Source organism: Lonchura striata, chromosome 3, assembly GCF_050655825.1.
Source record: "Lonchura striata isolate lonStrDom1 chromosome 3, ASM5065582v1, whole genome shotgun sequence".
Classification (NCBI taxonomy): domain Eukaryota; kingdom Metazoa; phylum Chordata; class Aves; order Passeriformes; family Estrildidae; genus Lonchura; species Lonchura striata.
Window position 1 is genome coordinate 63,983,095 of NC_140705.1, and position 25,363 is coordinate 64,008,457.

Consider the following 25,363-nt stretch of genomic DNA (forward strand, 5'->3'; position numbering starts at 1 on the left):
CTGCATTCAACATACACATTGAAAAAAGAACAGTAACTTGAAGAGAGGGAGACTTGCTACTAACTATGTGCAGAGCAAACTTCAGTTTTAATTCAAATGGGATCAGAATTTCTTTCAATCTCTTCTATCCATAATCATTGAGCAGTTGGTTTAACTGCATGATGTTAAATAGTCAAAAATTACACTTGTAAGTGTTGCTTTTAAGGAAGACTGCATAAGAGAACTGTTTTTACTGATGCCCCAAATGTACTTTCCTATTTCCAGCTTACCTACATTAAAGTTGTAAAGCATCCTTTCATGGTTTTCTGCAATTTGTTTTGTACTACAGATGTTGTACGTGATCTATCCACACTTCTAAACTTCTACCCTTCATTTAAAAGCCAGACAATACAAATCAGAAGCAAAGTCTGCATCACATTACAAGGAATGCTGTTGTGCTCCTCACATAAAACTAAGTGACCTCCAGACCACTAGAGTTATCTTCTATGCTCTCAACTGTCCTTGTAATGCTGAAGATTTCAATGAATTGCTTTTATCTTTGTAGAAAATTATGGTGCATGCAATCATGTGCAACAGACCTTAGAAAATTACCCTACAGATTACAAAGCAAAGTGTCTTGCATCATAAAATATAGAATTTAGTTTGAAAATAAATACTGAAAGCTCTGAAGTCCTTGGTGATGTCTTCCTGAAATATTACTCTTCTTACATACACACTTCAGAAGCTGTCAAACGCTTTACATCTTTGTCAAGAACTGACCTACCTAATTTTACAAACCTTTTTCTTCTAAATGTAAATGTAAAGTTTTAATTTAAATGTCAAAGAGACATTTAAAAGCATAGAAATGCCATACATGGATAAGTCCAGTGTCTTAATGACAGATGATTGCCAGCTCTGTTAAAACTTACTTTCATTTGATCCTTTTGCTGATTAATCCCAGCAGTTCTGTGGCTGTGGTACTTAAAAAACAAAAACCTAAGAACTTTGTTTCAGTTTCAAGCACATGTTAAAGTACATGTTTTAAAAACTATTCACTAAATCTAAATTTTTGACTATAAATGTTTTCAGCAAAACTTTTTTCCAGGAGTTATTTTTACTGGCATCCATTTACTGTATACTACTAAGATCTTTGGAAACAATGTGGGATCATTTTCAGTTAAAATAACTCAAACTTGCCAGTGAATGTCCTTAAGTAGGGTACTTCAGATCTCATTTGCTGTTGAAAGATTGCACTTTTCTGCTTTGTCACTGCCTTTTCTAACCAACATTTGTAAGTATATTCAAACCCAAGTACCTCAGCAGAAACCACTTCTCTAAGATAAGATTTTTTTAGCTGTATGTCTTTCAGATTAGCCTGATTTTTCAACCTAATTATAAAGTACTGTTTGCCACTATTAATTTGCGAAGGAATTGTTTGTACCTTTTCAAAAGACAAGGGATTTTGTGGAATGGCTCTACTCACTCCTCTTCAAAACATCCTTAACCATTCCCAAAGTACTGCAGCTTAGGCCCCTGGCTTTTTTCCCTCCTCACTCAGCTGGCCTGACGTTTAGAAAAGACTGGACTAGAAACATATGGGTATGACATAATCAGCTCGATCAGCTTATGATGAGGCCAGTCACATTTTCAATGTTTGAGCATAACTGTGCCTTGGCTGGGGCTCCCACAGTCCAGCCCATTCCCATGTCTGAGGGCAGGGCAGTTGCACCATTACACAATCCACTTCTTATGGGAAAACCCAAACATCACTTGTGTAGGGTAGAAAAAGAGAGACTCTCTTATCAAGTGGTAAGCACATCACAGCAATCTCTCAATTTGCTAAGTACATGTATGTAGCTATTCGTGATTCTTCTTCGGGTAGGTTAATTTTTAATGCAGGATATTCTGTTTCTGACAACCTCCAAGAAGGCTGAAATTGACTCTTCCAAAGCAGCCCAGTGGGAGTGCTGGCTGACAGCTGACTGAACATGATTCTGTGTGTGCCCAGGTGGCCAAGCAGACCAATGGCATCCTGGCCTGAATCAGGAATAGTGTGGCCAGCAGGGCCAGGGCAGTGACTGTCCCTCTGTACTCGGCACTGGGTGAGGCCACACCTCGAATGCTGTGTCCAGTTCGTGGCCTCTCACTTTAAAAAGGACACCGAGGTGCTAGAACATGTCCAGAGAAGGGCAACAAGACTCATGAAAGGTGCAGAGAACTTGTCTTACAAGGAGTGGCTGAGGGAGCTGGGGGTGCTTGCCAGAGATAAGGTGGCTCAGGGGGGACCTGATTGCTCCCTGCACCCACCTGAAATGAGGCTGTAGAGTCCCTCCTGCTGTGCCTGCAGTGAGATGACCAGAGGGAATGGCCTTAAACTAAGACACGGGACTAAGACAGGAGAGATTCAGTTTAGATAGTAGCAAAAAATTGTCACTGTTAGGGTGGTCAGGCATTGAAATAGGTTGCCCAGGGAGGTGGTGGAGTCACCATTTCTGGAGATGTTTAAGAGGTGTCTGGATCTGGCGCTGGGTGAACAGTTGGGTTGGATATGATGATATTAGAGGTCTTTATGAGTCTGTGATTCTAAAAGCTAAAAATCACTGCTAACTCCATTTACTACCTGTGAATTATGGTTAGTGCAATCAAAATTAAGATTTGCTCTGGCAGCAAATTGCTCTGGAACATTGTATCTATAAGTACAATGCAAAGAATAGAGAGATGTGCATATATAATAACAACATATACATGTGTGTGGAGATTATACTCATAGGGCAGTTTTATATAAAATACAAAACTACAATGATTGCCATAGGCCAAAATCTCAAATATATTCAAAAAGGACCACAAAAATCAGGCAGCATGGGTTCACTGCTGGTTATTGAACAAGAGAGTCTGTGTCTTTGTTTCAGGAAGTTTTCTATTACTGCTTGCCAGAGCTGAAAGGATGTATACTAGGTGAAGGACAACTCTGTACTTATCCCAGACTTATGTTTCTCTCTGAGATCTTTTAATGGCTGCTCTTAGAAACAGGATACTGGTCTAGACAGCCTGTGGTGTGACCTAGTGGCTTCCTTGAAGTTCTTTCTTTGTATCTCGAGGAATGTTACTGTAAATGTCTGTGACTTTTCCTTTGGTTTCATCTCTCTTCTCTTTTTTTATGCAGTGCTCATTAAGTGTTTAATTTTACTACAGCCACATGAAGCAAAGGTTTCCTTTAATGCAACACCAATTTAGAGCATGCCTGCTGCTTATCTGCTCACTCTTTCAGTGAGAAGATGAGATCTTCCTGTCATGATTTTAACTGTCCTACCCACAGTTGCTCACCCCACATGATCTACAGCAGAAACAGCCCAGACAACTGATCTGGCTTAAATGTGACATTTCCACCTATTTTCCTGTATCAGCTTTGCTCTAAGAAGTGACACCCAGTGAGGTGCTTGACTGAAATTGCCCAGACTCCAAAGTGCAGGATTACTCTACCCGCATCCTCCTGCTGCCAGATTTTGGCATTAGAAGTTCACCACAAATTGCTTAAACTCTCTTTGACTGCATTTTTTACTTTAGCAACTTGATGAGCAATTTTACCTGGTACAAGCTGGCAAGGTGGTGCTTAGTTTTAATCAGGAAGGGTTGGTTGACCCCTGGGTGATCCACGTCATGAGCTGCAGCAGCGAGCAGTCCGAGCATGATGTCCGATGGGGTGAGGAAGTTGGCAAGCTGAATCATCACACACATTAATCACCACAAGAACATGAATAGTAAACACCTTTTTGGTAAATAAACAAACCAGCTGACATCATGGCATAGATTGGGTGTGTTGGCATTTGTACACAAATGTCAAGTATAAATTTTGTGAACAATGTTTTTAAGCTAAATGTTGAAAATACATCTATAAAGATATTATTCTACATAATCATATTTTATTACAGTTTGTATTTCTTATCTCTTTATTACTCATGGCAATATAAGCATTGTTGTAATAGAAGGACTTTAGCATAGTCTCATTTGGTTTAAAAAGCAAACAGGTAGGCTGGCAGGTTGGTGTATGTTACCATCCATTGTAAGAGCTCTGCCTCTCCAAGTATTTAGTAATGCCAACAAAAGATCAGGCTTCAATTTTATAGCATAGTACTGTGTTATAAAATGCAGAGTTTATCAACTTCTGAAATGTCAGCCTTGGCTGTTAAATATCTATCTCAGTTCATGTATTTTATTAGGGAACATAATTTACCTTTCTAACTTCAAACATTCAAGTTGGAAAACCTATCCAGATTTTTTTCTGCTACAGGTCTCATTTAGAAGCAAAAAAAGATAGTCTTAGCATTTTCTGTTTGTGAGAGTGAGGCAATTATTACCAGCCCAATGAGTCTGTACAGAGTACAGGTCTATGAGAATGAAAGAAACATCCTGATATCAGAGCTGGTGAGCAGCATGGTCCAGGTTCAGGATGTTGTTTGTCCTCTGCACTTCCTGGCAAGAAAGGACTTGCAGATCTTGCAGAAGATGAAAATACAGGAAAGGTGGGGTCTGCTCCTGTCCTCGCCATTGCTATATTCTTGTGTAACAAACTGCTAGTTCTAGCAGAACATCCTTTCATTTGAGACAAGCCAGATCAGTTATGTTCTTATACTGTGTCTCAGCACAGCACTATCACAACGCCTTCCAGTAACACACAAGGCTACACCACTCTGATGCTGTAAAGCCTTGCAACAGCAGTCAAATACTCGTGCAACAGACCCATCTGGAGGGACTGTTTTCACCTTTGCTGATGAAATTGTGCCTTATTTGGTATTTTGAAATAGTGATGTGGAGAGCTTATGGTCTGAGGTGGCTGAGGCACAGACATGCATTGCCTCCTTCTGAGTTTGGTGGGAGAAGAACTGCAAGCAGTTCACCACGGCTGGGTCACAGCGCCGTGGTGGCTGCAGCTCATATTGGCAGCATTTAGACAGGATGCCTGCATGATGAGAAGTGACTCTCACAGCTTGACTGAAACATCTGTAATCTGTAGCCCAGACTGCTCCTGATTTGTTGCTGACTTCCAGCACGCCATCACTTTCTGCTGTCTAGAAGTATTTCTTCGGGGTTTTATTGCAACTCTGGGAAAAAAATCTGAGAACCATCTGAAAGCCACATCAGTGTGAAAGGTTGTGATTACCTTGGGCTCCCTCAGATAGCAGTGCATAGCTTGTGTGACATCAGCAGCATGGACAGCATTGTGGTAGGGGTTCTGGCTATGGTAATCTTCTTGAACCATAACTGCAAATAAAACAGAAAATAAAGATCCTTTAGTCTCTGAATGCCATGGCCACAAATGGGAACTGGACTTAAAATACAATCTGAGGTTTTGCAGTCAGCTGCCTGAGGAGTTTCTTCAAATAGCTGTAGCTTATTTAAATTGCTGCTTTTATCAGGGTACCTTTAGAGAAAAAAGGCATGAAAGGATTTGTGAGGCCCAAGGGGATATACTGGGTCTAGTGCATAAATCACCTCTTTCTTGCCTTAGTGAAGGCTCTCATTGAGGAGTAAAATAAACAAGGAAGAGAGGCAAATTTATCCACAACAGAGTGTAATTATTTAGGCTGCTGTTGTAGGGTAGTAGTGTGCCATTAAGGAAGTATCACCTATTTTACGGCAGCAGGGAGTGAGACCCTGATATCCTGCCATGATTTGTTATTTGAGTCATGAACGACAGGCAAAGGCATTCCTATGCCCCCCAGGGGAAGAATCAAAAAAACCCAGTGCTGGGGTATTCACAGCAAAATTTCCTGTGACAATTTTAGTCACATCTGTGTGTTCATTTTAAAATGCCAGTCCCTCTTGCTTCAGTTTGCTGGAACCGGTCCAGTTGGACCAGGAGCACCAACCTCTTAACTCTCAGCTTTCTCTCAGACAGAAAAATCATTGAGATGTGTGCTTCACATCCCTCTGTTCCTTGCAGCAGCGTGTGCACCATTATGTGGTCGTGGGACACAACCACGTGAGTGCTGGAAGCTGCATGTGATCTTGCTTAAAGAGCTCTCCTAGACACGATCGAATTAATCAAATGGAAAGCCAATGGGCACATTTCCCATGGCGCTTGCTGCCAGCACGAGCAGCGCCAAAGAAAGTCCAAGGCTTCTGTTTGTTTCCAGCCACATCTGGAGGTACAGTGGGTAATCCCTTGAACTGTGAGTTTAGACCGCTAGTTCTAATTGCCTGACTGTCCGCTTCATGTCTGCCCACAGGAGTTAGAAACAGCAGGAGATTTTGTCTGTCTCCACACCAGAGGAACACTTTCCAGAAGCAACAATTAGGCAGCCTTAAAGAAGAGACCCTGCTTTGGAAACTCTGCCTAACAGCCTGAAAAACTGGCATTTAGCTGCTTTCAAAAAGTGATGCAAAAAGTAATTGATTTGGCCAATTTCTTCTTTTGGTTCACTGACAGCATGGGGCTAATATTTCTGTTGGCAGTAGCAGCAGCAGGGGCTTTCATCAACAGTGTTCAGTGTAGACAGGACAGCTTGATATAATTTGTTAAATTTTGCACATAAGCTTTTAACTGCCCTGGGTCTCAGTGGTCTTTTAGTCACTAAAATAATTACACTGCACCACAATTGTACTGTGCAGGCGTAGGTTCTGCAGTGTCTGTCTGTCTGTGTGAGCCTAAGCTAGCCACATCTCTGCATGGCATATCTTATTTTAATTCACCAGTGTGACTGTGGTGCTGGGATGCTTCAGCCCAATGCAAAGCCTTTTGAATTCCTCCACTGATTAGGAACTAAAACAAGTACTTGAGTGCCTGCAAACTGTATTCTAATGTATATCACAGACATCTTTTACTGAAATATTTCCAATGGCATCATCATTTTTACAAAGACGGACCAAGCCAGTATCTTCTCTGATGCTCTACTTAATCTATAAACTTTATTCAAAGATGGCACTGAGGTGTGCACTTACCAAAAAACCTGTGTAATGTAACCATGTCTAACTGGAAATGGTGAATAAGTCCATGCACGTTGAAGAGGTGACAAAGAAGTGTTACAAGACTGTTTCCTAAAAGCAGAAAGGAACAACTCTTAGATTCCCTTTACATGTAGTTACAAACCAAGCAAGGCTAACAATCTGGGTAATTTCCGATTAGTCAACTCCTATCACCTCATCTCCAGTGAAGTGAGCTTACATGACTTTTGTGTACTCAGAAGTCACTTATACAAATTACTCCTATATGTAATCAAGACTTGATGGAAAGGTTGTACCAATGGAGTGCCGCTCTTGTGTCTAGATGCCATGAAGTTACATTTGCTGTTTCAACATGACAGTCAAACTGTGGTTTTAACTGGAAGAAAGCAAACTGACATGTTTTTAACAAAATCTTTTGACAGGCTTGTCTGAGAGCAACATCACTGTCATAATTCAGGTTTATCTTCAGAAACAACAGAACCAAGCGTGGCTTTTCTGCCATTTTGGTTTGCCATATTGTACTAATTAATTAATTATTAAAAATCAAGAGTTTGGAATGAATTTTTTTTATTTTGCATATGGCTGCATGAAAGTGTAATTGACCCATGTATCCTAGCTCAGCTACAACTACATCTCGTAGCAATGACACAGACAGGAAATATGAGTTGCAGCATTTACATTCTCAAGTCCCACCGTAATGCTGCAAGGGCCTTACTGTAAATCCAATACTGGGAACACTGGCAAAAATGAGGCTTACTAGTATTACATGAACAGCTATACATAAACACAGTATTTTAAAAAGTTTGCACTGCTTAATTCAGTGTTACTGTTTCCATAAAACTTAGAAAAAACCCCAAACCAACCAACCCATACTACACATAAACAAAGTTTGAAGGGAGTCTTTTCTTATTTAATGTAACTCAGAAAGGAAAATAAATATCTGTATGAAGAACACATGGAAAATTACTTGGTCTTGACTACTGAGCAGGGGCACAGAAAGATAATTTAGAAGAACTATGCTTTTGCTTCCCAGGCAATTTGCAATCCTTTTCCCTCTTCACTGCCAGCCACTCAGCTGAATGACCCTCTAAACCAAATTTTTTCTACATTTTCTGTCCCAACCAAACCTAATTAGTCTGGGTTGAGGAATGAGGGATCTCAGTTCTCTGAGCAGTACAGAAAGGGGAAAGGTGTGATCGTTACCCTCTCTAGCAGTTACATAATCAAGGGGTTTTATCTGGACATTTGTGGGGAAGGGAGATGGTTTTACAGACATGTATTTAGAGAAAACATTTCGCAGATTTTTACTCTCTTAATATATTTCCTGATTTTGGCTGCTAAACAGAAGCAAGGGTATCTTCGCTCAAATGTCTTTAGTATTGATAGAAATTGACTGATTATGGAGATCTAGATTTATTGACCAATGTATCTAACAGGTATATTTAAAGTGGCTTGGGAGTTTCCCAGGCAAAGGAAACAGAAACATCTCTTGAAAAGGTGACAACAACAAATGTAGGGGATTAGAGTAGTACAAAAGCACACTTGAAACACAACCCTATAGTTCAGGAAAAGCCTGAAAAAGCTCCAGGATGTGACTTTAATGGAGGTTAAAATGTGGCAAATTTCTCTTCAGTAATATGAGCTGGAAACATTTAGCAAACAATTAATTATGGATTTTTTTTGAATAGTCATATACAAGAGATAGTAAAATAAAGACTTAAAAATTTACTTACCATTTGTCAAGCGATCAAACAAGAAAATGTCAAAATCCCACATTCCCACTTTGGATAGCATATGCTGGAAAAAACAAATGTGAAAAGGCCAGTGACTGGTATGTCACACTGTAAAGCAGATTTATATTATTATTCCACATTAATCAGTCACAGGATTGGTAACTACAGCTTTAAAGTTTTTTTCTAGAAACCTGTAGTGGTCATATTTGAAATATCAGAAATCAGGCTCATGTGTCTGTACTGCAAAAAATATCACTTGCACTTTTGATGTGCTAAACAAAGAAGTACACAGGAATAGCTTTTATAAATTCAGATACAATGCTACTGTTAAGCCCATTCAGACATGCAGAAGAATCCATCATTACCTACAACTGCAGTGTTTTTACAGCTACATCAGTTGAGTCAGGAGACTGATTCTGGACTACCTCTAGGATTACAGTGACACATATGTGTGAATGAAATACACATTCACTCCCTTCTCTAGTCTACATTCAAGCAATTCTGGAATCTTAATTACTTTCTAACACCTGGTATATAATCTCCTCCAGCAAAGAATAAAAATTGCCTAAGCATATAATCCCAATGCCATTCAATTGTGCAAGTTTTGCTAGAAAATGCCATTCAAAGTAAGATCTGCAAAATAATATAATATAATTTTGATCACTGCAAAGTTTGCAGTCAATGTTCCACATTTTCTTGCCTTTGCCACTATGGAGAGCTATTGTGGGTTGCCTAATAGCTGTTCCATACCAGATGAGACACTGTCTTTTTTCAAGTGGATGAACTAAATGCTGTGTCGGGGCTGCACTTAAATCAGTAATTTAACCTGAAATCCTTCATTCTTTAATAAATTCATTGCTGCAATCTGAAAATGATGAATAGATTTTACAATATTTTCTGTTGCTTTGACACCTAAGCCTTTACGGCTGTAACCACAAATGAGGAATGGACAATCTGTTGTGAGATAGGCATATAATGTGGATCATTTAAGAAAGATCAGCCAGGAATTTGGTTATCAGAAGACTAAAACAAAACTGACACTCTAAGTAGTATTATTAAAAGAAATGGAGATCTGGAAACCTGTCTTACCCTTGCTTGCCCAAGGTAGTCCTCATCCAGTAGGTACAGAGAGGCTTGTGGTACAATTCCACGCAGTAACCGGGATGCATGGAAATATCGCTGGAAACTTAACAGTCTTTTCACTTTTTTCTTGGTGCCGATTTCCCCTGAGAGTGTAGTATCTGTGAAAAGCAATCAGTACAGAAACCATGAAACCCGAGATGATGGATGACATTATCAGTTTAATAAGAGAAATATCAAACACTTTAAAACAGCAATACAAAAATCATGAAGTTCACGCTTCTTGCCAAGCCACATGAAGGAGCAGTATTCAAATCACTTCAGCATAATATATCTGTTTATTTTAGAAAGGAAGTACGTTCCAGGAAAGAGAATACTATTGTAGGTTTTGGAAGATCTGAGTTCAGTACATGGCCTGCCACAGCCTTTAATGTGACCCGGCTCAGTCTTAGGTCTTAGGGGGATCCTAAATTACTAGGCAGAGTTAAGTACAGGAAAGCTGCTCTTACCCTCTCTGCCTCTGTTCCCTAACTATATACACCAGAAAATAACATTAATACCTCACAGGAGGTGTCACTGGAATGTATTAAAAATTGCACAGCACTGCAAGTACAATGTGATCTTGGGTATAAAATAAAAAAAGTGACACCAAAAGAGAACTCGAAATACAGTTTGAAAACACAAATGTGTGACCCACTTTTGGAAAATGAAATAAAAAGAGAAAAAGAAGAATAGGTTAATAATCCTATTGAATTTTCTGCTGTCATTTCTACATATTAAAGCAAATTATAAATTAAGAAAATATTTCAGCTGTGCAATAAGGAAAGCAAGTATATTCAGACAGTACAGGCATTTCTGGTTACACAACTGAATATGTTCTTTTCACTCAGTACCAGGATAATTCTAATTCCCTAATGCTGTATTAGGAGATTTTCATATGGGGCTAAATGTGACACAAAAACCAGGGCAATTTTTATACAGTGATTAAATCACTAATTAGAGTAATTAAATTACTTTAATTTTAGTAAGAAAAATATGGAGGCTTTCTAAAACTCATAATGGTTTAGGTAATTTCATCTGAACTTTTAACAGAACCTCACACTCAGTTGTGTTGTTTTCATTTTGCAGTCTGGTATAAGTTTTGGAAAAAAAGAGAGGACAGAAACTGGTTGGTTGAAGGTAGCAAAACACAATACAGTTTTATTTGTAAGACAAACCTTGTAAGAAACTGAATATTGAACAGTCCTTTCAGAGAACAGTAATGATTTCTTGAGATAAGAAGCTCCACAGCAATTCACTGGATTTCAGGTTTAAATAAGAGCTTGCGAAAAATATCTACGCACTGAAGCTAACTCTCTGTTCTTATTTTTCCACCTCTTTTTATGAGACAACACTGAATTTTTGTTCTACTGTGAAATTAAAATAACACTCTGTCTGCTGTTTCTGTGAGTGGTATTATTCTGAGAGGATTTCCAGAGAAATCGCTAAGGTTTTTTTGGATCATGGATGGTTCAGGATTTGATTTCTCTAACAGCAGATGTGCAAGCACCCTCTGTAGTAAGTTTCTTCCTTATTAAGTAATCCAACAGCTACTGAGTGGCACAAAGTCAGTAATAACATCCCAAAAAGCCATCCTTATGTACTGAGGATCAATATAATTTCCAATTCCAACAGCAGTAAGCCTCATGGTTATCATGCACAGTCCACAGACCTCACTGAGTATAAAAGCACAAAATAACTTCATTGCATCTTGACAAGCCATGTGGTTTCCAGAATGAAAACAGTAACAACAGCACTACTGTATCAGCCTGAGGGTCAGGTTTTCATTAAGGATGTGCCAGCACCTGCCTTGATTTTCTCACACATTCTAAAAGCTGGAACAATTTCATGGCCTGTTGAAGGAGTGACGAATGTAGGTGTGAACAGTTACCCAGTGGCAGCGACAAGTGGAGGAACCAGTAGACTTGCTTTCTTATTTCTTTTCATTTATATAGGGCTGCTAAGAAATAGCTGGCATTCAGTTTAATTCCTGGATAACAAAACACTCTTAAAATAAAGTAACTTTTTAAACTTGTGCTAGCTGTTTCTTGGCTTTCCAACTTTCCTATTTCCATCTTAGCCCACAAGCTGTCACTACTTTCAGGTAACAAGTTTAAATTTTAAAGTACAGCAAACTTCACTTTTTTACATGAAAAATTAGAAATTGCTCCCACTAATTTTTATCTAAGTTAATATCTGTTTTTTGATTTAAAGACAGATGACCAAAATCACCACCTACACTCTCTTAAACTATCTTTAAAATTCACACGTAGAATTGCTGTAGACGATTTTAAGGTGAAGGTTTGGCTTGAATCCCAACAAGCAGCTGTACATTGGATCATGAAGAAGTGTTTATTTTATCCTTTGGATTACCAGATCATTTCAGTAGTATAAATATTACTTGCCAAAGCACGAACAGGTCAGATGGAAACAAGTAACTTCTTATTATGAAATATATTTTCTGAATTGAACCATCAAACTTGCAGCCCATTGCTCTGTATGGTTGTCCTGGTTCTCCATTCAAACTTAAGTCATCAGCAGACAGTGCCCCTGAAACCTGACTTGATATTTCAGGTGCGTGCTGTACTCTAACATATGATACAAAAAAGATTACCCACAATAATCTGTTGTTCTTTATTTGCAAGCATAAGGGAAGAAGCTTATAATACTGATAAAGAATTGTAGCAAATGCATTTACAAAACTGGGCTCTGCCCAAATCCAGCACTGCAGGCTATCCACGTGCAAACTCTGGATGTCGACTTAAAAGCTATCATGTTAAAATCACATCCTTTGGATCATTTCAGTAATAACTGATTTGCTTTTGAATCACAGGACGTATCAGCTGATTGCTATGACCCATCTAAGATTACTCTGACATTCATAATAATGTACTTTTTTATGATGGTTTCTTGCATAAAATTTGATTTGATGCTGCCCTTCTCTGACTACAACGCACCCCAAACAAGTATAATCTCACTAGCATTTTCTTTTTCCCTTTCCAAGATCAGTGTCAGACAAAGGAAAAGCACAACTATATGAAGTTGAGAGAAAAAGGTTAGTTAGAACAGAAGAGCAAAAAGCAATGCATCCAAAAGTGAACACTTAAATTCTGCTCTCAGCTTAGCAGTAGCATCTGTATCTCCCAGATGGGATCTACCAGCTCACATAAAATCAAGATGAAGTTTTAAGATGAAATTAAGGATTTATGCAAATGACTTACAGTAAAATGCTGAACATACTATTTTATTGACAACTGTAAATTTCAATTTAAATTGTAAATATAAAATTTTGATGATGACACATGATAAAAGTCATACAGTGCCTTCAGGTGAAATTGTATTACAAAGTAAATTAATCAAAAATATTACTACAGATATCCCTGAACTTCAGCTGTGGAACTATGGATACTAGAACATATGCCATTGCATCTGGTTGAAGACCATGATTTGCAAAGCTCACATGGGAAGGATTTAGTAATTATGGGCAATTTTGAAATGAATGTGAAAGACAAACAGGAATGTCTTTTGTTTATACCCATAAAACTTCCCTTGAGAACTGTGTTCAACTTCAGCCATTATGGCAAGTTCTGAATGTTTTGCTTACCTAAAAAAACTCCATTTCTTAAAAGATGCCCATTCTCATGCTATGGAGTGACTGCCTAGCAGAGGGGTTGCAGAAACCCTCCTTTGTACACTGAACAAAGCTACTGTATGAATTAGACAGACATCTTGTATGAATTACACACGTGTTTACAGAAGTGTTCATACAAGCATTCCTCACAAAGCTCAACTTCTGCCTTCAGGTGCCCTGAGCTCGCAGCATTTCTCCTGTGCTTTAGAAGGCAACCAAAGTGGCTGCATTTTTCTTCAGGTAATTTGATAGCCACATCACGCCTGCACACACACACACACACACACACACACCCCAGCAGACCACGGATGATGTCTGCGTTACTGCATATGGCCCTCAAGAGGTTAATGAGCTGCAGAAATCAATGGCTGCTTTCTTTCTCCCAACACAGCTCCTCCAGTTACACAGATCTCGCCTTAAATTGATCTATGGCTCACTACACACTCTGTTATTTCAGGAAGAGAGTTTTCCTGCACTGGCAACTGCTACCAGTTTTATTTCACATTTCTTTCACACTGCTGCGCTAGCACGTGCTCAAAGGCAGCATGAATATAAAAATGATGGAGGTTATGCTAACAATGGTTGAGTTAACATCCAGAAATCATCACATAAATCAAATTTGGACAAGGACGTAGTTAACTCTGCACCAGACATTCATTACATTGTTACTGTTCTTTCAAAGTAAACAACCTTTGTCATGCATTCAAATAAAGCCTCTAAGTTTTTCTTCACAGTACTGCCTTTTGTCATATTATTGCACTTCGGCATACAATAAAAACATGTCACCCAGCAGCTGAGTGGATAAAAGAGAGTTTATTAATTTTCAAAAGTGAACTGATTCAGAAAAGGGAAATGTTTTTTTCCCTCTTATTTCTGAAAGGACACAGAATAAATCAGGTCCTCAAGCAGCTGCCTTTGAATCATATAATTTATAATACCCTTTCCCCTCTTCCAAGGATGCAAAGGTATTTCATACACAGCCACTGTATGCCTGAAGACCCAGGCAGGACTGGTGGGAAAGTGCTGGGATATCTGGAAGATAAGGTGGGATGGTGAGTCCTGCAATTTAAGGTCTGGACAGTCTGCAAACAGTGAGGACTCTGGGAAACAATCTGTCTTTGGTCCTACAATCTTCCGCACTGGTTCCTGGCTTGACAGCTGGTTAGAAAACTTCTCTTAGTGAGCCTGAGAAGTATGTAATTGACTTAGGAGGAATAACTGGTTTTTGTCCTTTTATTTGCATGTAAAACTATGCCATGCCATGCCAAAACATCACCTTACTGAAGTCCTGTTTGGCATATTCATTGCATGCTTGGTCACTGAATTTTTCTTACACAGGAGAGTGCACAGCACTGATAATAGAAAAAAAAAACCAAACTGCTGTGCCTTCCTAGTATCTTCTCACATTACAGATTTATCATAATGTCCAAAAGACAACAGCAGCATTAGTAGGGGTAACTGAAGTAACATGGGTGGTCTAAAAATTAATGATAAACTTAATGTTTTAAATTTGAGTTTTGGAGCAAGCACTTGAAGAACAACTAGAAGAACAGAAAACCTCTTCTCCCTGCACTGTCTAAGCCTTCTGGATACATTCATCTTGTAGTCCAACTAGCCTGCAGAAAGAAAACACTGAAGTTTTGAGGAAAGGCCTGAGAAAATGCAAAAACCACCAGAAGCCCATGTGGCAGGACTGTCACTTAAAAGCTTTCAGTCTAGTACAGAAGGACCAAGGAGTTCAGATGAATATCACAGTTCTATGTCTCAATCATCTGTTTAAGAAAGTAACAAACAGATTCAAAAATAGTAAGATTTTCTGACTATACACTGGTCGCTGCAACTAAGCAGACTGAGATTAAGACCTAGCACTGTATCTCCTCTACAGATAAAAAAGTGCTGTTCTGGTATCTTCTAAATGCAGAAATCCTCATGAGACTTTTTCAGACTATATGGAATCAAAAAATGTTGTGTTATAAACACGTTGTTTTTACTTGTTTCTCTAACATCTAAAATATTCTTTGTTCCTTGACTTCAGAAAAAAATTGCTTTTAGAGATCAAATGCTCTCTGTTAGCTGCCATTGTTCATATAGGTTGCAACTGCATTATTTCTCTTTAGAGGGGTAAATAAGAGAGAGGGACCTGAACACATGAGAGAAAAGCACAAAATTAGAAGTATAGCAAGAGAAGTTCAAAATTTTCTGCTTTGGAGTAAAAATTTTGTTCTCCATCCACATCCACAGATGCACAAAACCAATGAAAAGCCCTGTTTACAGAGGAGGCACTTGTGCTTCTCTGGCTAGTGTGAGAGGCCCTCAGAAATCACCTTTCTAGGTGACCTGGCTTTGGAGTTTCCTCTTCTTTGAACATCACTTGAAGTGATGGTGCCTTGTAACATCTGAGTTTCCAACTCATGAAGTTCCTGCACAATTATTGGCATCTTGAAGAAGATTAGTCATGCAGTTTCCTCCCCATCCCAAAATACATTGTTTTTGATACTGTTTGAAAGAGAATAGAGAATTTAAGAATTATGCTGATAATTCCATTTATATACTAAACAATCCTATTACAAGTTCTGGAGAAATGAGGGTTTCAAAGACCACTTAAGTAACAGAATATTAGCCATAATAACAGGAAGAGGAATAGATTAAATCCAAATTTAAGATTAATTTAGATGTGTTTCTTATCATAATTTGAAGCCTTTATTTGGGCTATCACTCATCTTTATGCAAACAAACATTTTGGACATTTTATTAAGACCCCTCCAAGTTCTTAGGAAGTGGCATGCTATTTTCTGGTTTGTCACAATCTCATTATAATTTCATTATGAACTTTTGCTTTGACACTTCAATATTTGTACAGCAAGTCAGGACCTTTTTCTTCCTAAAACTGTGAATGTTCTATAGCTGATTACAGTTTCTCCAACAGGAAATAGAGCATCCCCACCTCCTTCATTCCCTTTGAGAAAAAACCAACATAACCTGTAATAACAGCAAACCCAACCTTCATTTATCATTTTAATGATTCCTTCTCCTTGTTCTTTCTTTTCCTCTGATCATTTGGAATGTATCCTCAGTGTTATCTTCAGTACATCCTTTCCCTTTTCTAATCAAGGAAAAGAATATGGGGTGGCAGAATGGGTCACGCATAATTTGGCAGCTTTTAAAGGGACATCTTCAGTTAACTGAATCCCAAGTCTGTACTAAAAAAGTAAGTTACAAATGTGTGTAATCAGGCCAGTGTTCCCTAAGACTTTGTGTGTGAAGTGCATGCAGATTTTTTTGTTTGTTTTGCTTGCTTTTGTTTGCTTTGAGTTCTCCTGAAGCATTCATAACCAAAGTGATAGATTTTGTTAGCATATGAGGGCATGGGCATCTATCAGTTTTACATACTGGCTTTCATTTTTCTGCAAATGTGGCATTAAAGCTAAACCAGAAGCATGAATGGCAGGAAGTAGATTATACTTTTCAAACAAACTCTTATTAAATTTTGCATATAGCATCACTTAGAAAAATACAAAAATGCAAACTCTTCCTCCAAAAAAAAAAACCCTTCCTATTATTTGATGAAAAGGCTGAACTGGATAGATTTCCAATGATAGAAAGATTTTTTTTTTAATATAGTGAGGGGTTACTGGAAAAGACAACAATCTCTGTGCTGAAGTATTAAGAGGATTCCAAATTCTCTTCCTTGAATAGGTAGCTGATAGCAAGGCCACAGGCTGACCAGTTCTGGAAATGTTCATCCCATTCAAACAAGCTAACCGGATTAAGAAGCCTTAATGATGTTGATGAGTATCTTTTGGATGGGCTTATCCATGAGGAACTAGGGGAGGTATTATGTGGAAATAATGCAGATCTCATCTCTCCCTTTCTAATTCAAAAACCATCTGGAACTTTGGACTCATCTCCACAGGCTGGGCTGGGTTCTGAGTAATCCAATCAGCCCTTGAAACTTCCTCACAAGACTTTTAGTGTCCTAATTTAACCTAGGTCAGAAATATCTAAAAAGCCATCTCTCACTCCCACTTCTTTTTCTAGCCAAAGGCAACAAAACAAGGCGCTTAACCAAACTCTTTTTCACCTCACTCAATTGGGTTCAGGTTACTTGATAGTTCAGGTTTGGGTTGGTGGCTGTGGTTAAATTTTATTTTCCCTGGAGATGGGCCCTACCTGAAAGCCCTGGAGTATTCAAAATTCAAACCCAAAAATGAATGTAAATTTTGCAATAGACCCTTCTGTAGACAGGCAGAAACCACAGATTCAAATGTCCGCAGACTTTGGTTCTTTGAGATGGAGACATTTTCATGACTTTGTATCTTCCCTTACTAATCCTGACAACATGTTTTATTTCTACCAATACCTAATTCATCACATGCCTGCAAAGTATGTGAATTCACTTTATTTGCAAGCAAACTGAAAACTAGAGCATTTTGCTTGACTCAGATCAGACAACAAATCAAGGACAGAGATGGAATGTTACCTAATATTGCCATTTATCACCATTTGTAGTTAGAAGCATATAATCTATAATAAATTAATTTGCCAGGCTAAGCTTAAAGCAGGTGGGGTTCTTTTGGACTCAGTTTCTGCCTGCATCCTAAGATGATAAGAGATCCTAAGATCTCTTAGGATCCTAAGTAATACAGAAACATACCTTAGGAATGTCTATAGACATGTTTTGACATTTTACATATTCTCAGATCCCACTCTGTGTTCCTGCTGTGCAAGGTGTAAGAAAACAGGTATCTCTCTGGGTAACAACATTTGGGTACAGAGACTCCAACTTGCAGGTCACATATATAAATACTGAAGTGCATACTGAAGAAGTGAATTAAATATAGTCACTTAAAGGCTAATAATTTTGTCATTTGCAAGCCAAAGTTTAATCCAGATAAAAGCTTAGCATAAACAAGATGGGAACTAAGAACCTCATCTTCTGACTTGCTTGACAAGCTTACTTGTAAATAGTAAGTTACTTATCACAGCTGTGAACTGTTATTTTGTTAGTCTACTTGATTGAACCTAGCAATAAAACAAAATGTTTGTTTTATTATAATGGCAGTAGGGTGAGGTCTTCTTGCTAACTGCTGCATGTTTACCTACAAATCCAGATTTATCACAAGGAATTCCCTCAAACTCTGTGTTAAGGCAATGAAGAAGTGTACTGTCACAGTCACCAAAAAACCTCATAATGAGATAATGAAATCCATTTAAATCAATGCGTATTAGTCACTGGTGGGATCTGCTTCAATGACTCACTGAGCAACTTTGTGAATCAGAGAACTAAATTATTGCTTACCATAGCTATGCTCCTTTATTCCTCAAATCCAAAATATACTCTGTTAGAAGGAAAATTGGATTAATTTTCACTGCAGAAGTGTTTTGAATTCTAAATTACTACTCTGCAAATACTCAGTTTAACTCCTTTTCTCTCCTGTGAATACACTGAAATACATTTAATTCACTGAAATTCGGAAGTGTCAATTAGCTGCCAACATCAATTTTGACCTGCACCAGGTTCAGTCTCAAGCTTGAGCCAACCAGTGCAGATTCAAAATTTCCTAAAATTTGTTAGGTTTTGTTTGGAATTAATACAAGAAAACTGTCACCCTATCTTCCTATAAACCTACAGCAAAATTTGTATCTCTTATTTTAGGAGTCCTCCCTCTGCAGGGGAGGAGCTGCTACATGGCATCTCCTCAAGCTTCTGACTGGCTGCCATCCACACAGAACAGAACCTGGTAGATCACATGGGTCTCCAAAAGCTGTGGGACTAACTCTAGGGGCTGGGGCAAACATTCAGTCCTCAGAGAACAGAACCAAGGATTTCTTGGTGACAAAGCGGTATTTTACACTCAGTTTGGGATCCCAGAGTTATCTTAAGAGTCCTCAAACCCACCAGTGCAACTATGCCTAGAAAATCTTGCAACTAGGCAGAGAAAGACACTAAGGCCCTCCATCTCTCCCAGACAGGATTCTGAGAAATGCTCATGGTCCTGACAGCCTGGCAAAGACAAGGTGAACACTAACTTTCTATATACTGCAGAGAGACACTGTAGGAATGTGTAGATGGCATCACAGACTCAAAAAGCAAGAAGCCAACAGTTGCCTTTGATTAGGGCTACAGAAGATCCCATTTTCTATCCAAAGTTTTCCTATCCAACAAGACTTCATGGTGTCTTAAGTTACACAGCGACTTTTACTGTAGGACTCCTGAAAAAACAAAAGATATGGTCTAGTCAGTGTTAACCCATAACAGTCAAAGCAGGGAAAACTCCACTAATTTGAATCTGCAAAAAAAGTTATATGTAAGTAACCTTTAATCTGACATTAAATATCAATGTCCTGTATTTTTTTTACATAATAAATGTCAACTGTTTCAGAATGAGCTTCAGTGTTTTCCCTTACTTTAAAACAAAGCTGGTACTGATATTTGGAACAGTATTTCAGATGTGAGATGGAACAGTCGCTATTTAAGCCCAGTTTGTTAGTGAGAAGTGGGAGTAATGTTTATGCTGCTTTTGTTTATGACCTCTGAGGATATTTACCATAAAATTTCCTCTGCCTCTTCCCTCACTCTAACATCCTTCAGTATACAGTTGCTGCCTGCCAGTTACTGCCCCCAAACAAATGCAACATGGTGACAAAATATTACTGCAAGTAATAGTTGGGTACTTTTCAATAAAGTATGCAGTAGTGGCATTTATATATACTTCTTTTTGCGAGGATGTGCAGCACCATGTTTTTTGCTGCTTATGTGCTCATGTTTTCTGCTACTTCTGCACAGCAGAAATGGATTTAATAGAAAGATGTAGACAAACAAGTATTACAAAAGCCTGTTTATTTCCTGGCAAAACACATCTGCATGCTCTGACACATTTATTTGTAGGTCACCAAGTGAGTCAGGCCCAGCGTGCACTTGCCAGCTACAAAATCAGTAGTCAAGTACCTAGAAATCCCACTTCATTTTGCACCGAAAAATTAAGGCAACATTACTCTTTAGAGAGAAAACGGTAAATATATAAAAACCTGAAAACCATGGGGAATCTAAAATCAGGATCACTGCTTTCCCTTACAGAGATCATGATCAGCCAGCCATACTGACTTATTTCAGCTTATGGAAAAGTGGTAAAAAGTGCAAGCTGGAGGTCTCTGTGAGAGAGAGCATGGGAGCACAGAACCCCCAGGTGCCCCACCCTGTTGGACTAAAGGTGCACACAACACAAGGAGGTACCACTTTTTAGGTTCAGCATTGGTATTTAGAAGAGCTATGTGGAGTGCCCTGCTCCAGGCCTGATTAAAGGCTGAGTATTCACCAGAGCATCCCTCGCCATGGATGTCTTGCTGCACAGCCCACGGACAGCACCAGCATTTCCCAGAAAGTGGCAGGATCTGGAGGATGGCAGGACTCATCTACAGGGGTTAGAAGTGAAAGCCCTATCACCAGGAAAAAATTATTACACCAGAAAAAGATCCTGAAACCATTCTTGTGTTCTTCCTTCTCCATGGGTAAAGGAACTGAAAACTGAAAAGTTTAAAAGAAACTGAATTTTATATAATGTGTATGTATTCAAAACAAAAAAGAAATAATTAATTTATTAGTCATCAGTCATATTTGAATATGAATATATATCCACTTCTACTTCATGAATGAAAAGTGCTTTATTTTCTCTCGGTCTTTATAAAGGCATGCATCACCAATACTATTTCTAGCTACCCTACACCTGATTTTTCTTCATGCTTTTCATTGGCAAGTCAGAACTAAACTGTCCTCCAAACTCTGCTCAACCAGTAAGTTATTCCCTTTGTCCTGGGAAAACTGATGGACCCATCTTACCCTTTGTCTTTCCACCTTAGCCATAGCAAGCTCTCTGATGGACTTTCAACCCAGAAAATATCTTTAATAGCAAGAGTGATAGCAGCACGTTGCTGGGTGGCAGTAACTCTGCCAGAGTGGGTGAATGCAGCCCATCAGAGCCCATGCCCTCCCCTCCCCAGCTCCTCTTCATTGCTGACTCCCAGCCAGCCCTTCTGCTTTGCTTTGCTTCCTCCCCGCTCTCTTCCCTCCCCGCTTCCTCCTCCCTTCCCCAGGCACCCAGACAAGGAGGTACAAAAAGGAGAATTCAAACTTTGGTTTGAACTGCTCTTTGATGAAAAGAACAATCACTAGAAGCATAACAGAGTCAGCACTGCAAATGTTGGAGTTCCAGTCTGTTTCGATGAAGACAGTGAATAACACTTTTTTCAAAGGTTGTTTGCGCAGTACACAAGGACACATTGAGATCTGCCTGTGTTTGAACACTGAAGTTTACACAGCACCCAGGCTGAGTGCTACAGGGCCCAAAACTAAGTGGCTCTTCTTATTTTATTTTCTACACACCCACTAATGAGTTTGCATCAGTATAGAGAGTCCATCAGGTGAAAAAAAAAAAAAAACAACATGGTCTCAATTTGTTTTTTTCTCTTTAGATTTGCTGTCCTTTATTTACAACAGTGGCAAAATAACTTCAATCAAAATGAGGTTAAGATTATTTTTAACAGATGTTCACTGCTGGCCTGACCCAAAATCCATTGACGTCAATGAGAAGACTCCATGGGGCTTTTCTAACTGTTGGAAAAATTAATGTTATTGTAAACCACTGGTCAGTGCTGTCACATGCTCTCCTTCTGTGCCAATTCTATATGACCGGATAACAGCTTCACATAAATCTGTTCCAACTGTTGTCTAAGAGGCTAAAGGACACAGAGGTTTATCTCTTTAATTCTGAACTGCCCCTGCTCCTTCCTTAGCACACCCCATGGCCCTACTGTATTTACATTTGACAGACTGAGCATTATGGGCTACTCACACAATCACAGCATTTCACAGCCAGACACTGAGTGGAAATAATGGAATTAATGCTGACTGTGTGAAGACAGCTGAGCTGCAGATACATATGGGATGAGATAGTTTGGTTCATACACTTTCAATAGAGATTTTTATTTGTTTCCATTTAAATACAGACCTGAAGGAAGAGTTGCACTTACTGTTAAGAAGACGGAAGTCTATAAATGGGTAGGAGCCGCGGCGCTCGGAGACAACCCCTGTCTGACCTCTCACCCGTGCATCTCCTGCAAAACACAAAATCCCCCGAGACATTAGAAGGGGCAGCTGCCTTTCTCTGCTGTTTTGATCTAAGTCTATTTTTTAATACAAAGTGACGACATTACACTCCTCCAGTGGGAAAACTAAGGTCCAAAAAATCATCTCCCACGACATCCCTCGGTAATTGGGAAAAGCAGTACAGCTGATCCTCTTATCAGAACAAAGACACAAAAACGCTTCATTGCTGGCTGAGATTAAACAACAATATCCTATTGAACAACTTCTTGCTATGCAAGGAGACATTGCTTCACAAAAAGTGCACACATCTACCTTTTTTTTTCTCAAGCAAGAACAGGTAGGACTCTGACTGTCATGGTTTCACATACAAAGGTCCCAATCTGCACTAGGCTCACAATCCAATGGACCTCCACAGTTGTGTGACTGGTCTCAAAACCATCAGCTGATGAAAAAATCCCCCTCAAAAAGTACAAAGATGTTTTTGCACTTAGGTGGTTGGTTTGTATGTTTGTTTGTTTTTGTTTTACTTTCTGCTCTTTGAGCACTCTGGAAAATTCAAGCCTTCTCCTCAAACACTGCAGCTGTTTCATGTCAGTGAAAACCTGATGTTCTCAGATAAGCATTACTCTGGAGTGTTAGTATGTATATTTAAAGGTGATGAAGTGCCAACACTATACTCAGAATTAATATTGTGTATTGCTGTGCAATTCACAAATACTAGTTCCCGACTTACCATGTGATATTGATGAAATAGGCAAAACTAATTTAAGGAGAAAAATGCTCCCCAGGATATATAAGAGTTACAAAACCTCTCTCCAAGTAGACAGGAACTAGTGGGGAAGCATAAGTCATTTTTATGTTTCCCTAATTTTAAGTATCTTGTAGTGAAATGTAATTGTTCCTTTACTGGCAATCAACAAGACCTAAATATTAAAAATTCTTACATAAGATGAATTTTGGAGACCTTGAGGTTCTAGTTAGAGTACTCTAGTTCTTCACCATACTAATTCCTCTTCTACAGAAACAGAGACCACAGTGTTGAAAGCATACCCACTGCCCATCCCTACACAGCTCACACTGTAGCCCTAATAAAGTTTGTAATGAAGTATGAATTTCTAGTTAGTTTGAATTGCATTTCCTCTGGGATACAAATATAGCATCCGACTAACCTAAACAATAATTTAAGAATTTGGCTGCTAATATTAGTTTCTACTGTTTGTGTTTAAAAACAAGAAAACACCTTGTAGAATAAAGAAGGACCTAGTTAAATGCTGTTATTTTTTTTTCTATCTATGTTCACTTAAAATGTGCTTACAATTATGTTTAAGGGAATAAAGCCAAATAGAATTATTAAGTTAAATATCTGAGGTGGAGAAAAACTTCCGTGCCCTCTAGGGGTCCTTAGAGATACGAAAGACACAAGAGAGTGCATGCAAATTAAGAATATTTCAAACACAGTCACTTTTAATTATAAATATAAATCTAGGTTCTCTCACCCTTACTTTCACTTTGCTTTTTTGTTCCCAGAGACAGAACACATGTTCCCTGTTCTCGGCTCCGGCTTGCCAACCTCTGTAAGGAACCAGTCCAAAACAACTCAAGCTGCTGTTGCCCCACTTACCCCTTCTGATAGCAGGGGCAGGAGGTGCAAACCTCTACCTGCTCTTCAGCTGTTCCACTTCAAAGGTATGGTAATAATGCCGTGGGTCTACCTTCATCAGCAGCTTAAAATTACACGCAATGTAATTGTGGCAATGAAGGCACAAGAACCCATCCCCCGCGATCCTTGCATTAAAGAGTAGAAGGGTGGAGCAAATAGCTGGAGAGTTTGTAAAACACCGACACAAAATTCATCAGCACTCACAAGCCAGAGCCCATGGAGCAGCATCCAGACTTAAAAGCATTGCTCTCTGCCACAGGTAACCCCATCAGATTGGCTCACGTGTGCAGAAAGAGTAAGAATGGCAAGCACATGGTACACATTATATAAACTCAAAAAAATCAGGCAGGCTTGAGCCTGCTACTAATCCAGGCATCAGCAAATTAAGAACGGGTGTGAATTCAGAGCATGCCTTGACCAACGCTTATGTTTTTCTGCAGGCACCAATGAATTAACAGGAATCTGCAAGTTATCCCCTGCATTACACACTGATAAACATGTCACTTGTGACTGTATCAGAAGAGACATTAAAAACAAAAAAAGGAGAAATCCAGACTCCAAAAATCTGAAAAAACACCCAAAGCATATGATACTATAAAACCAGCAAGACTGATATTTTTTTCTAGGCATGAAATAATACATCCAACAAATCAGAGGAGGTACCACAGTACTAGAGAAAAAGAAAATAATATAGTCATGTATCAAAAGGATTGCTTACAATAGTGTGAACCCAAATTTTGAGGAAGAGACCACTAAAGGAAGGTAGGCAACTGTAACACGGAAGAAAACAAAAGGTGGGCTTACCAAAAGTAGACCATACAAGATACTTAATTACCTCAAATAAAATAACTAACTGTTAGACAAAAGGAAAAGAAAACAATACTGTAGAGCAATTCAACAATATGGATCTTGTTAAACATACAAGAGAAGGCAAGAGATGAGTACAAGAACTGAAGACTAAACATAAGAAGATAACACAGTGGACTGAAAGGAAACTTTTGCTTGGGAACAGTTACTCAATAATCTCCATGATATTTAGAAAACTCATGCTGGGAATGGTCCTAAACAATTTTTCTTGATGATCTTGACACAGGAGAGCACTACTGATACTTGAGGATAACACAATGATGGGAGATACCAGGTATTAACAGCAACAGCTATTTTAAATCCAGTTCACTGCTGCTGTCACCTCTTCT

General features: G+C 38.8%; 1 protein-coding gene across 8 annotated transcripts in view; it reads right to left on the minus strand.

The window, feature by feature from the left end:
- Positions 1–25,363, minus strand: part of PDE7B (phosphodiesterase 7B) — a 167,755-nt gene that overhangs the window by 14,815 nt on the left and 127,577 nt on the right. For 6 of the 8 annotated variants that reach the window (XM_085576732.1, XM_085576731.1, XM_077782134.2 and 3 more), the window contains 6 exons: positions 22,432–22,515; positions 9,744–9,895; positions 8,655–8,718; positions 6,919–7,014; positions 5,138–5,238; positions 3,565–3,696 (listed from right to left, as the gene is read on the minus strand). In XM_085576732.1, coding sequence (XP_085432858.1) covers positions 3,565–3,696; positions 5,138–5,238; positions 6,919–7,014; positions 8,655–8,718; positions 9,744–9,895; positions 22,432–22,515 — 629 coding nt within the window. The remainder of the gene's footprint in view (positions 1–3,564; positions 3,697–5,137; positions 5,239–6,918; positions 7,015–8,654; positions 8,719–9,743; positions 9,896–22,431; positions 22,516–25,363) is intronic. The other 2 variants (XM_085576733.1, XM_085576735.1) reach the window with 1 other exon arrangement.